Raw genomic sequence first — 15,291 nt, 5'->3', positions numbered from 1 at the left:
CTCGTGCTTTTTAAATTAATTTTGATTAGATTCCCTACAGTGTGGAAACAGGCCCTTCAGCCCAACAAGTCCACATCAACCCTCAGCAGAGTAGCCCACCCAAACCCATTTCCATTCTGACTCATGTACCTAACACTATAGGCAATTTAGCATGGCCAATTCACCTGACCTGCACATCACTGGACTGTGGGAGGAAACCTAAGGAAACCCACACCAGACAGGGGGAGAATGTGCAACAGACAGTCACCTGAGGCTGGAATCAAATCGGAGTTCCTGGTGCTGTGAGGCAGCACTGCTAACCACTGAGCCACCATGTCACCAACATGTTGTTCAGCCAAGGTGGCCTTCTATTCTTTCCTCTTTTTTTCTGATTGGCACACATTCCACATTGTTTAAAAAATTAATTGAAAATTTAGTTATGTTTTACTTTTCAGGTCCTGAAAACAAGTCTTCTTACAACTCCAGAGGTTTGCACTGATTCTTATGGTGGTGTTGTGGTTAATATTACAGTATGAAATAAAACTGCAACACAATTACCAGAGCCCTAGAGCTCATCAACGTTTAGCCTATTACAAGTCATATTGGATTATCACTTCTAAATCTTTCAATAATGTCCTCCCACAATCTCTTCAAAGAATCATTAGGATTCAATGAGTATTTTCACTGAAGAGAAAAATAAAGGACTACTCTGAAACATCCAAGAAACACACTCAGAGTCCAATTGCAATAGTCAAGTGGTGTCTTTATTATGCATCTGGGTAGCCAATGCTCAACATTTCTCCACCAAGGTTCAAATCAGCACAGTTTATATAAGTTTGCATTATCAGTTACAACTTAACAGTATTAGGTGGTCAAGGGCCACAGCACAATGGGCTCCCATGTGGTAATAATTGTGTTTCTATATGGCAATTGCAATGCAGAGACTTGGTATTCTGTAAATAATGTATATGCATTTTACTTAAAAAGGTTTAGGAGGTGAATTGGTGATTTGGGACCATCTGACAATGTGACAATGGCTTTCCCCATTCCTTAAATACGTTATCTTGTGCATTGTTTTTGTGTCTCCCACTTCTTACTCAGGGTAAGCTGCGTCATTATTCATATATGCTTTGGCACCCTAGCTGCTGGTTATGACTGGCACTCGAAAAATAAATTTGGTACCTTCAACTCAAACATTTATCTCCATAGCAAGAGGACATAATGGATTTCAGAAAGAGAAAGAAAATGAAATTTAATTTAAAATTAAATTATCGGTGAGAAGGAGTTTGGCAAAGTAGGGAGAAACTGACGTTGCAGAGGTCAGTCTTGCAGAGGGGCTTCATATAGACGTTCAAAGAGAGACACACTCAGTTGCATGGAAGGGACTCCGAGGAAGATATGGCAAGAGAGACATTCACATCTGTGGTTCAAGAAAGGAGGCTTCCTCGAGAAGGAAAATTTCACCAAAGCATAAAATTTCCAAAGAATTGTTGCTAAAAGTAACTATAGAGAACAAGATGTTTATTTTATTTTATAAAAATGTTGGGCTTGGGATGGGACTGGGCAGGGCAGGATGTTTCTCAAGGAATAGCCCCGGAATGGAAGCTGTTCAATAATTAAATAAACAACTGAATTTGGGAATTGGAAGTCCAACTTCAAAATTTGTAGATGACACCAAATTAGGAGCAAGGTTAAAAAAGAGTAGAACTTCAACAAACTGGAAGAAGGGGTAAATGGCAAATGCATTTTAGTCTGGACAAATGTCAGGTCACATAGTTTGATTGGAAAAGTAAGGAAGCTACATATGCTTGGGAAAATAAATCTAAGTGAGATGGAGAAACAATGAACTCTTGGAATACACATTTGCAAATCAGTAAAAATGGCAAATGTTAAAAAAGGCCACAAAAATTATAAGAAAAGCACTAGTGTTCAATTTTCAAGGAACAGAATTGAAATACAATAAAGTAACATTGATTTTATTAGACAAAAGTTGAAGAACTGCATAATGCAGTGTTTTTCAACCCACAGTCCACAAAGGGTTCTCCTCCAAATGACTTGAAAATTGTGTGGAACCATTTTGAGATATTCATTTGAAAACTAAATCAATTTTTAATTGCAGGCAGCACGGTGGCTCAGGGGTTAGCACTGGTGTCTCACAGCACCGGGGACCCAGGTTTGATTCCAGCCTCGGGCAACTGTCTGTATGGAGTTTGCTCATTCTCCCGTGTCTGCTTAGGTTTCCTCTGGGTGCTCCGGTTTCCTCCCACAGTCCAAACATGTGCAGATTTGGTGAGTTGGCCATGCTAAATTGGCCACAGTGTTCAGAGATGTGCAGGTTAGGTGCATTAGTCTGGGTTAAATATAGAGTAATAGGAGAATGGGTCTGGGTGGATTACTCTTTCGGAGGGTTGGTGTAGACTTGTTGGGCTGAAAGGCCTGTTTCTATACTAGGGATTCTAAATTCTTAACAAAAAGAAACTGTGCTTTAATTTAATGGAAATTCAATACGTTTACATTTTTGTAATATCTAATACTGTATATGGCAGTGGGAGGGAAAGGGAAGTTCCCATTATAGGATTCCTTATTCAAAAAAATTGAAAACAATGTGTTCAGATCTCGAAATAACAAACAAAACTGAAAAACTGAAGGAGGCATAAATAGATGACAAGAATGATTGCAGAACTGAGAGGTTATAATTGTCAAGAAAGATTGAATAGGAGACATTAATAGCATTAAATGAAGCAGAGTTAGAGATATCCCAGATTAAGCATAAACAACAACTTAGACAACTGGACCTGTGGTCTGTCTGTATTCTATAAATTCTATGTAATTTTATTTAACAAATTCATATATCCAGCTGACAACAGAAACTGACTTGTTACGCTGTAATTCCAATCGCCAACCAACAGTGACACTACAAAATCTCCATTGATGGCAGAATGCAATTATTGTGAAACCAAGTTCATACAAGCATTCAAATGTAAACATGGGAATTTATTGTGGAAAAAGCGGACAGAAGTTGGATATAAATACAAGATTTCCAATACATTGATACATGTTCAATTACATAACACCTTCAAAATAATATTGTTTATCAACCTTCAATGTTTATTGATGGAAAGCTCATTAGAACAGCCAAAGCATGCATACCTAAAGCAACCAGTAAACAAACACACCTATATGTCTATACAACACAGGGATTCAAACCATTTTTTAATAACTCTCACCTAAAGAGAATGTAACATAGATTTAACCTACTACCCTACTTAATTAGCTTCCTAACCAATAGGTTAACAGTAAACCCATTTACCATGTGAGGAATTGAGGATGAGATCTCCTTTAAAGCTAATTCAATAGAGACCAATGCTGAAGTGCATGAATGCAGATTTGGATGAAAACCATGTGTTCATGGATTATAAATAAAGACTGCTAGCATCAAAACTTTCAGATATATATATTCCAAAACACATGCTTCCATACAAGTACACATATATGCCCCTGAATGGCTTAAAAATTCAGACCAATAACTGTATCACAATGCTTCCTCTGAGCATTCCTAAGCCGGCTCAAGTTACCTCATTTCATTCAGCAGAAACAGATACAGTATACACATTTCCCCAGGGAGTACTTTCACCAGACACAGAGAAAGGGTCCGTCACTACTCATAAATCCATTGGTATTGCCTTGTTTAAGAAGCTGCATAATGTATGCAATAAAGCATACAACTGCAGTGCACTGCAAAAACAGGAGACTGCAAGATATGACAGGGAATGCTGATGCAACCAGACAGAGACGAGGACAGAAATTGCAATACGTCACTGCTGGCTTGAAGCTTTAGTCTGAAATGGGGGTAACAGCAATTGAACCCCAATTTGGCATTCAACAGTGCTTTTTCAACAGGGTACCACACTGGAACTCTTTCTATTTCTGGTTGTAGGTTTCAAAAACCTGGACTATGCTTCATCATTCATCTGAGGTTAATACATTAAAGAAAGAGTACAAATCCAACAGACAGATATTGTAATTATATCTATATCTAATTCAGTACAAGTATAGTGTCAGTAGTATATAGAAAATGTCTTATTATCTCAATGCTGTAATTAAGGAAGTCAGATGCCATCATGAAATCAATGCAGGAAGAAAGCTCCGGTCTATAATAGCAAACATCACAAATACAGAGAGACTGTAGAGGATATTTCTGTTTTTAACTCTTTTTGATATTGCTTCTTTTATCAAAGGCATATACCAAGGCTGATGCAGGAAATTCAGCCACACAAGCCTGACTTCACCATTCAATGAGATCATGGCTGATCTATGACCTAACTCCAGATACCTGTCTTTGGCCCATAGTCTTGAATACATTTGGTATTTTAATAGGCACAAATCAATCACCGCAACATTCTATTTATTACCTCCACTCTGAAGGATGATATTGTGATATAATCATTATAGATCCACCAAATTTAGTCTTCATTAACTAAAAGAAAGCACAGAAAATACATATTTCTGTACAATATACACAGAAACCGCAGCAGATATTAAAATCTTCTGAATGATACCAGATTTCTTGACAGTACAGTTTTCATAATGAATTGTGACGTACAGTTAATTGACTAATATGCTGCGCAATATTATTCCTCTGGACGTTCCTCCTGTATTAGCGTGGCTTTCTAAGGGCAGTTCAGCCCATTTTGGGCTGCAATGACTATTCTAATTACAGCATCATCTTTTAAAATGACGCTACCTTGTCGACCTACTGTCGGGAGGGTTGTGGACTCTGTATCACTGCCCAGCGGCTTTTCTATCGAAGTGAGACAGCGTTCAGGTGAAAACTGTGACCTGTCCGAATCAACGTCATCAGCAATAGGCGAAAATAGCAAAAGCACTTAAAAATCATAGAATGGTCAAAGACAGAAATGCACACATTGAATAGTTACTGTGTTAACCTACAAGTGTTGGCCTGTCTTCACTAATATACTAGTTAAAACTCGGATGCTGCCTGAACTGCTCTTCCAGCACCACTAATCCAAAATTCACTCATATACTGCAGAGTGTGTTAAAGTATACCTTACACTTAATACCATTCAGTTTGCTTTTACGAGAGACAATGGCAGAAATTGTGGTTTAACATTGCAGTAAAGGGTCAGCAGTAATCTACACAGACAGCTGTAATATTTAATTGGGGAGGGGGGAGCACGGCATTCCCTTTTTAAGTAATGATGCAATGACATTGTCACAGTTCTGCAATGGTTTCCTGTTTATGGACGTCAACCAGTTCCCTCCGGGTGCCCAGGAACGAGAAGCGGTCACTTTGAGCTGAATTTGTCCTCAGTGCTTGCTTCAGACCAGCTTTGCGCAGTCCCCTGCAGCTGGGGCACTCAAACATTTCAAACCCCGACAGCAACCATGTGATGCGAACCTGTCAGTCACATCTGCAGCCCAGCTTTGGCCAGACACCGCTCTTACCTGCTGGAAAGCCTCCATTTCCCATCCGTTCATGTCCTGGCACAATGAGCGGTGCCCTGGTGCCCCCTCGCTAGTGACAAAGGGATGTTGCGATGCTGACCGCCTCTCCTCCTCTGCCTGTGCTTCCATCCCGGGCTCTGAAGTGAAAAAGCTGCTCACAGCTCCTGGATCAGCTGCCAGCGTCCACCGATCCCATCATCAACACAAATCTGTCATACATCAAGCACACAACTCCAGGGTGATTCTTCCCCCCCTCCAGTTGGTAACACAAAGGATAGCAATGTACAATTTCTATAGCGACGTGAGTCTGGCTTGTGGACCGTATATTTGAATCTGACTCAACCACACAGCAGGTTCCTCACAGGCAGCCTGTGTACATCAGATCAGCCTGTTTATTCAGCAGCCTCCCATTCATCAATAGACATGCTGCTCCTTCAGCCACAGCGTTGTGAAGGTCCAAGCTGCACTGCAGTGTCAGAGATGTACCTGCTATCCTATTGCTTCCCTATTTGGAACAAATCAACGTTAAAACCCACCACTTCAGAGCCACCTTCTGCAATCCACCAATCCAGTGTTCCTCTCCGGGCTGGCCTATCAGCAGGCAGTGTGTGCCCGTTGCCTGGGTTACGGTATGAGACTGTTGTGTTTGCTATTGATTAGAGGGGTTAGCACACAGCAATCGTGAAACAGCCCTCAGCACACTTCAGAAATGATCCGAGTCACCATAACCACCCCCCCTGCCAAGATCTGAAAGAATAGCATAGTCCGCTGTGCAGTCCTGAAAGGGGGCACTTGAAAGCAAATTTAATCCCCAGGTGACAACCTGCAATAAACCCTGGAAACTTATCGGCCGCTCACAGACTCTGGGGCAGGCCAGCATCAACATTCATGCACAGCAACCCATCACTTCATGTGGACTGCTGGGACTTCTCAGCAGCAACTGAATAAAAAGGAACTTATACCAACGACAAGAGCAGTGTTCTGTCCATGGCGTACTCTCAAATAATTCCGATTAATTGAAGACTTTTTTTTCCCAAAACTGAAATAATTTATACAACTTCAGATGAAAGAGAATTTGCTCTTTCAGGTTGTAGGAACAATCCACTGTAAATTGTCAGCTGGCAGTTTTCCTCACAAACAAACTTTAGTTCACTAAATCATAATCAGCAAGCTTGCTGTTTCTGCTCATCTCTCAATAATGCTGCTGTTAAAATATAACTGGGAAGTGGAAGAATGAATGGCCTCATGTACACACTTTCCACAGAGAAGCAGACAAACTTTCCACAATACATACTAAACTCTCAACATATCTACTGCATAATACACATTGCGTTTCAGTCCAACAGATCAGTTCTGCTAACGCTCCACATGAGCAAGCCATCTCATAACATAAAAACATAAGAACTAGGAGCAGGAGTGGGCCATTTGACCCTTCAAGTCTGCTCCGCCATTCAATAAGATCATGGCTGATCTTTTCATGGACTCAGCTCCACTTATCCGCCCTCTCAACATAACCTTTAATTCCTTCATTGTTCAATAAATATCCATCTTAGCTTTAAAAATGTTCCTGAACTAGCATCAACTACTTCAGTGGACAGAGAATTCCAGAGATTGTCCACCTTACTTGTAATGTCTTCATAGAATTCCAAAAGATTTGTTAAGCATAACCTGTCCTTCATAAACACATACTGTGTCTGCCTAATGAGACAATTTCTATCTAGATGCCTTGCTAGATCTTCCTTGATAATGTCCTTGATAATGAGCATCTTCTCCAATACAGAAATAATACAGGTCAATAATTCCTCACCTTTTGTCTACCTTTCTTTTTAAACAGTGGCATCGCATTTGTTATCTTCCAGTCTGCTGGAACTGACCCAGAGTCCAAGAAAGTTTGGAAAAGTACCAAAAGTGCACTTGCTATTTTTCCTGCTATCTCTTTTAGTACCCTGGGATGTATTCCATCAGGGTCAGGAGACTTATCTATCCTTAGCACCATTATCTTGCCCAACACTACCTCTTCAGTAATAACGATTGTTTCCAGGTCCTCACCTACCTTTGTCTCTTTGCCAATTACTGGCATGTTATTGGTGTTCTCCACTGTGAAGACTGATATAAAATACCTGTTCAATGCTTCAGCTATTTCATCATATCCCATAACTAAATGCCTCTTCTCATCCTCTAAAGGACCAACATTCACTTTAGCCATTCTTTTTTTATTTAATATATTTATAGAAACTTTCACTATCTATCTTTATATTCTGCGCTAGTTATTTTCTCATGTTCTATCTTACTTTTCTTTATAGCTCTTTTTGTGGCTTTCTATTGTCCTTTAAAGTTTTCCCAATCTTCTAGTTTCCTGCTGTTCTTGGCCACTTTGTACGCCTTCACTTTCAATTTGATAGCCTTCCTTATTTCCTTGGATACTCATGACAAGCTATCCCTTTTCTTACTGTCCTTCCTTTTCACTGGAATATATTTTGCTGAGCACTTTGAAAAGTTGCTTTCAAAATCTCCCACTGCTCGTTAACTGGCCCACCATAAAATCTTTGTTTCCTGTCTACTTTAGCCAAGTCATCCCTCATTCTACAGATGAAGTAACCTACTTCATCTACTCTTATCTGCATCTTCTTCTACTGTAGACTCCTGTACCTAGCTTCCCCTTGAAGGTATATATTTTATCCACCTCAACCATTCCATGTGGTAACAAGTTCCCAATAAGAGGAGTCACTCCTTACACATTAGTTCGACCACAAATTGAATTCCAGTTCTGTTGAATTTAACATAACTGTCCTGCTTTTAAATTCCAAGCTAAAATGAACAAATTGTATTTTAGGGCCTTTACATGTCTTGTTAATTAAATGTTTTTAACATGTACCTGCAGATTTCTTTGCTTTGTTTCACCATTTTGACTGGTTTTCCAAAGAGTCCATGCACATGTCATGTATGTATAAATACTGATCATGTTTCAGGTAGACAGTAAACGCAAAATGCATTGGCAAAGCAACACATTCAGTGCTCATTGCACAAATAAACTATCACGGGAACAAAAATTACATTATATTAGCGCTTCCACATTTTCAATTTTTCATGATACAAACTATCCCGCAGTCACAGTAGAATTACTGGTTGGAGAGGGTAGACAAATAGAAGCATGTCAGAGAGCATGAGGATAGCTCTGAAGCAGCTATGAGACTATACAATGCAGGATGCCTATACTGAAATCAGATGTTGACAAATGATAGGGATAGATCTAAAAATTATCAATAGCATCTCAGATGCTCCATTTATTAGATGAAAATGCCAATAATAAATTTTAAAGGCCAAAATCCAAGACAAATATATCCAAAATTGAGAAACAATTGGTTCCTTATCAATAATTTCCTCACTTTCTTATCAACAGACAGAAAACAGGACAGCATGTTTTCTATTCATGGGTACAGCATCTCACCAATATCATTTGCCTGAGAGGACTTCACAACATTGAAGCATAATTTTTACAATATTACCATTTAAATCATTATTTGTTAACAGAAAGCAAATAAATATTAAAATCTCACAGCTTGAGAAACATGCCTTTATAGCTTTCAACTCCTATTGATGCATAGCTGTCACTCTTGGAACACAGGAGGGTTCAAGAGAGAAGTAGTGTATCATTTATTCCTGGGAGTCAGTTCTCACATTCAATGACAACTTAGGGAAATATTGTTATGTTAAAGGTAACTTATAAGTACATGTTCTTCTTGTTACTGAATTCATATGTGACCTGTGCCTTATGAAACCCTGACAAAAAGAATCCATCTCAAATTTAAAATTAATGAGCATTTACCACTTTTTCCAATGGTTCTATTTTTCTATATTTTTTCTGTGAAGGATGTTTCCTGACAACTCTCCTAAATGGCTTGCCTTTGATTTATAGGCCATGTCCATTTGCCCTAGATTCCTTCAACAATGGAAGGCATTTTTTTCTATCTACCATTCTATGTTCTTTCAAATTCCTAACAACCCAACAGTTACTTTTACTTTTAACCTTTTACTCATTCCAAAGGCAATGGACTGGATTTTCATCAAAGAGGAGGAAGATGATAAACTTCTGAATTTGATAGATATATCCTCTTTTAAAAATTATTCTGCCCACCATAGTTTTGTTCCAGGAAGGTATGAACGGAATGGAGTTAAGTCTAGTGCCTCTGATGGCAGGCCAAAACAGCTATGGAGATAAGCAAATGGCATGGCTAACAGGTTAGAAAACCTGCCTCTATTTGTTGAGACATCAGTCCAGTTTCAATGATGAATATCAATCTCTCAGACTTTCTTCCCCACTTGCAGCCCCCATGGTCCTCCATCCCCGTCCATGTGTCCTCATGTCCCTCATGCTCCTCACATTCCATTCCCCCATAATCCTCCATGATACTCCATGTTTCTCCAAATCCTACACCTAATGCCACAAATTTCCCATGATCCTCCACACCTACCCATATGAATGTAGCGTGCATAGGCATTCAGCTAACGCTCATGTATTTGAAATAGCCATGTATTTGAAATAAAATGAAAAAAAACTCATAACAATCTAATATCATGGTCACTCAAACACAGTTCATACTAAAAATGATATTTCATAAAAACCATTGAAATAATAAATCCTCTTTGAGTGGCTAACCGGTTGCAAAAATAAACAAACATCTGTGTCACGAACCACAACAAAGACCTTTAACTCCTTTAATAGTCTCTTATAACCGTCAATCTCATTTGCTGCTACTGAGATAACAGGTCCTGGAGCTGTGGAAACTTGGCAAAGTAATTGTAATAGCTACAGATTTCAAAATAAATCACCGAGCTCCCAATAATGAAGCCTTTGAAATTGCAAAAATGGCTGGCTACATTATTTTCTTTAAGATGGTCTATGAATCATCTTACTCGAAGAGCAGATAATTTTGTTTTTCTCCAAGTGAGAGCTGCAGTCCACCTTTATTCTCAATTTTATGGGCTGGAGAGAATTACACTTAAAGTTTCCACGCAGCGTTTCCCTCAGTTTTGAATGCAGAACAGACATTTCTCAACATGAAAGTGTTCTAATGCATTTCAGCACTGATACAATAATTGTCAAAGCGATAGTCAACTTAGCTTGAAAGGGCACACCTCATGACAAATCAATGCAGCAAAAACAACACAGCTAGCCTCGAACCATTGAAACTGAAAGAATTAAGTTTTATTGTACTTTTTGAAATTCATTATGGGATGTGGACATCACTAGTAAAGCCAGCATTTATTGCCCATCCATCACTAAAATGAAACTAATTGCCTTGCTGACCTATTTCAGAGAATAATGAAGAGTCAACTACATTGCTGTGAAGTCACAGCTAGGTCAGACCAGGAAAGGATGGCAGATTCCAAGCCTAAAGAACACTCGAGAACAGAATCGTTTTTTTAATGAAAATCAAGACTCGTATTGATGTGTTGGATGTAGGCTTGCTCGCTAAGCTGAAAGGTCCATTTCCAGACGTTTTGTTACCTTACTAGGTAACAGCTTTAGTGGGCCTCATGCGAAGCCATGCTGAAAATTCCTGCTTTCTATTTATATGTTTGGGTATCTTTGGGTGGTGATGTCATTTCCTGTGATGATGTTATTTCCTGGGGTGAAGTCACTTCCTGTTCCTTTTCTCAGGGGGTGATAGATGGAGTCTAACACATCGAGGTCCATTGAAGATGTTACCTAGTAAGATAATGAAACATCTGGAAATTAAACTTTCAGCTCAGCGAGCAAACCTACATTCAACACATCAACGTGAGCTACAAATCTTCTCAAAACTCTCATTGATGTGCCATAATCAGATTTGAACCTATGTCTGCAGAACATTACACACATTACACAGAAACAGCTGGAGAAAGCATTCTCTCCACAGAGTTTCTCCAACTGTTTCTGTCTTTCTTTCAGATTTCCAGCATCTGCTGTTCTTTGCTTTTTGGTTACAGTTTAGAACAAGAAGTTCTGCTCCACTCTCCAACAGAATTTCCGTTCTAATCTTTCTTCTTGTTCACCATCGCCAATTTTGTTGCCACTCCTAGTGTTTGACAAGGAATTTGCCAAAACTTGCTTCCACAGTCATATAACAATTCTCAGTGGCTGCCTCCGGCTCAGACTCACTCCACATGGATACCAAATGAAGTTTCATCCTTAGTGTTTTGAATCCATCCAGGATCACACACATCTCCTTGATATACAACACTCCTCAGATAGCTGCTGTGGCTACATCCTGAGATCCACACACTCTGCCATATGCAAACTCTCAACCTCTCCCTCCATCAGCCCTGGCTCACCCTCCAGTTCCACTTCATTCTCCAGCTCTTTCAACATTCTAATAAGAAGGTTTTTCTTTTCCTTTCAGGCATTAAGGTACACAAGCAGCAACAACTCAGTGATATTTATACACTTCTGAAACCTTCTGTCACTCCCCTTTCCTGTGTCTCCATCCCTCCTTCTAACCCCACCCCATGTTTACTATTCCATCTCAACTTTTGCTCTCTGATACGGAATGTCTTGTAATTAGCACAGGTCTTAGTTTCATTCCTCTGTACCCACCTCAATGAATTTTGAGACATGACACTGAACTCTTCTTTGTTCACCCTCATCTCTGTGACTATTTTTGGAAAGGGAGTCCTCTCCTGAACATTTCCCTCACCTCCAACACTCTCCCTCCACCTAGGGAACCTTCCCTCTGTCTCTTGCCTGCTCTCGACCTGTTCGTCAAGACCTGTCGATGTGATACTGGTTGCCTCAATTTTTCTGTTCCCCTCACTCATTCAAACCTATATCCCTCTGAACTGACTGCATTCATGCTCTCAGATCCAACTCAGGCTTTGTTATCAAGCCTGCCGAGGAGGGTGATGCTGTTCTTATCTGGTGTGCTGACCTCCACATTGAAGATGCTGAGCACCAGCTTTTGGCCACTTCCTTCTATCTCCCCCAGACCGTGACACCGCCATCTAACACAAGACCATTGTGTCCACAATAGTCACTAATCTTTATTGTATCTGGTGGTCTCCTCACCACAGCCACCAGGCTCATGTTTCCCCAAGTCTGTACAGCCTGCTTCCACCTCCTTCCCAGCTCTGCTTTCTCCCACAGATGCTGCCATATCGGCTGAGCTTTTCCAGCTATTTCCATTTTTCTTTCGATTTCCAAAATGCACAGTTCTTTATTTTTTTGTTCCCACAGAACATGAGCCTGGGATTCTGGATTACTAGTCCAATAACATTACCATGACACACCACCTCTAAGAGGCTGTTTTAAAGCCTGTCAATAAAATAATTCCTCCAGGAAAAGGTGACTTTTCTTTTTGACTCCACACTCAGGTCCCTCCAGGTAGCAGTGAACTACAAAAGCTTCACAAAAACACATGACTCCACAAAAGTTGCACAGGGTGAATGCAGAGGGAGGATTAGGACTGTAACCAGCAATGTAACTAACAAGGGCATGCAGGCAGTCTACCAGCCAGAAATGGATAGATAGAGGAGGAAATCCCAGAATCAGGTCAACCCACCACTATCAAAGGACATCCAAGTCAACCTGACTTGGCAAAACTGCAGGCCAACATGTCCTTTCGAGGATATGGTGCCCAGATGTATAAATTAAATCTAGATCTGATCCACCCAGGGCTTTGCATAGCTGTAGCGAAGCATCTATCCTTTATATTGGGTGCTTCTGATAAAGGGATAACAATAATCTAATAAAGGGCTTATTTTAATTTAGATATAAAATCAGAAAACCAGAATGCCTGTAGAAGCCTGGATGAGAATTTCAAAGAATGCTGTTAATACAGTTTATCAAGACAAAATGTTTTGGAACAAATCAAACAGCAAGTTATGTTACACTAGGAATTGTATAATGTGACAGGACTAATTAATAACCTAAGGCATCCTGACACAGTAGCAACTAAACATTTTACATCCACTTTGAAAGAGAGAAGATTAGGTCTACAATTTTTAAGCTTAAATAAGGGCAATTATGTCAGCATTAAAAGCTGAGGTGGCTGATGTGAACTGGCAAATGAGACTAGCGAACAGATCAAGAGAGACATAGTGCCAAATATTTGAGGGATCAATCCTATAGAAGAAAAATATAATTGTGCAAAAATCAATGTTAAGTCATATGACTAGTCAGAATATCAAGAATGGCACAGCATTACTAAAAGTTAATCTAGACAAAGAGATGACAATACGTGAGTAGCTCGCTAGGAATGTGAAAAGGGAGAACAAGAATTTTTAACGTGAGTGATGGTCCTTTAAAGAGGATGAGTGGGGAGTTAACAGTTGATGAAAAAGAAATTGCAGATGAAATGAACAAAATTTTGCTTTTGTCTTCATTATAGAAGATACAAAAGAAATTCTAGTAATAGCTGAAAAGCAGGAGTGAGTAGGGAGAGAGGAACTTTACCAAATTACAATCATGTGGACTCAGCAAACTGTTGGAGCTAGGGACTGACAAATTTCTTAGTTTTAAAAAGGGTTGCTAATGAGAATGTAGAAGCCTTGGTGACATAGTTCCAAAATTCCTAAGCTTCGGGAAAGGTTCCGTTAGAGCGAAAACCAGCAAATGTAACCAATCTATTCAAGAAAGGGTAGAGGCAGAAAACTGGAAATTATATGCTAGTTAGCTTGGTGTCAGTTATGGGGAAGGTGTTGGAATTGATCATTAAAGAGATTATAAATATGGACTTAGAAAAACCCAAGGTAATCAGGAAACCATATCTAACAAATGTTCTTTGAAGTTCTTCAAAGGAGTATCATGTACTGTAGATAAAGAGGAACCCTGTAGAAGTCCTATACTTGTATTTCCAGAAGGCATTTGATAAGGTAACACATTTATGGGAGGCACGGTGGCTCAGTGATTAGCACTGCTGACTCAGAACGCCAGGGACCCGAGTTTGATTCCAGCCTCAGGTGACTGTGTGTGTAGTTTGCACATTCTCCCTGTGTCTGTGTGGCTTTCTTCCCGGTGCTCCAGTTCCCTCCCATATTCCAAAGATGTGCAGATTAGGGGAATTAGCCATGCTAAATTGCCCATGATGTGTAGGCTAGATGCATTAGTCACGGGGAATCGGTCTGGGTGGAATATGCTTCGGAGGATCAGTGTGGACTGGTTGAGCCAAATAGCCTGTTTTCACACTGTAGGGATTCTAGATTCTATGAAAAGGTTATTGTAGAAAAGAAAGTTCACGGCATAGGAAGTAACAAATTAGCATGGATAGAAGATTGGCTGGCTAGCTGGCTGGCAGAAAACAGAGTACATAGAAATGGGTCTTTGTGGGATTGTAAGGGCGTGATCCGTACAGTCCTGCATGAAACTTTTACAATTTACATAATGAATTAGATGAGCCATAAAGGCACCTTAACTAAATCTGCAGGTGCCTACAAGATAGGTAAAAAAAGTATACTGTGAAGATGACACAAGGGCATATGTGAATGGATTGATTGAGTGAGGAGGTAAAAATCCAGCAGATGGAGCATAATGTGTGAAGATGTTCACAGTGGCCGGAATAATTAAAGAAGCAAAATGATAATTATTAGAAGATAACTGCAGAATGTGATGTGGAGGTGCCGATAGTGGGGTAGACAAAGTTAGAAGTCACACAACACCAGGTTACAGTCCAACAGGTTTATTTGAAATCACAAGCTTTCAGAGCACTGCTCCTTTGTCAGGTGAAGTCCTGAAGTGCAGAATGTTGAGGTGGCGAGGGATTTGGATAACATGCTGCATTCTCGTGCATGAGCCACAAAAGGTTAATATGATCATAATCACGAAGACTAAGGGAATATGTTCAATTATTACAAGAGGAATTGAACATAAAG

General features: G+C 39.8%; 1 protein-coding gene across 7 annotated transcripts in view; it reads right to left on the bottom strand.

Moving 5' to 3' along the window:
• The window catches only part of LOC132830300 (peripheral-type benzodiazepine receptor-associated protein 1-like), a 299,306-nt gene that overhangs the window by 217,708 nt on the left and 66,307 nt on the right, over positions 1-15,291 (bottom strand). For 6 of the 7 annotated variants that reach the window (XM_060847879.1, XM_060847886.1, XM_060847881.1 and 3 more), the window contains exon 1: positions 5,446-5,901. The exons of the other annotated variant lie outside the window; for it this stretch is intronic. In XM_060847879.1, the coding sequence (XP_060703862.1) occupies positions 5,446-5,574 (129 nt within the window). In that variant the 5' untranslated portion in view covers positions 5,575-5,901. Of the gene's footprint in view, positions 1-5,445; positions 5,902-15,291 lie in introns of those variants that run through there. 7 annotated transcript variants of the gene reach the window in all.

This window comes from Hemiscyllium ocellatum, chromosome 31, assembly GCF_020745735.1.
Source record: "Hemiscyllium ocellatum isolate sHemOce1 chromosome 31, sHemOce1.pat.X.cur, whole genome shotgun sequence".
Lineage (NCBI taxonomy): Eukaryota > Metazoa > Chordata > Chondrichthyes > Orectolobiformes > Hemiscylliidae > Hemiscyllium > Hemiscyllium ocellatum.
Note: the sequence above shows the minus strand (reverse complement) of the source record. Positions and strands in the feature narration are given on the sequence as shown.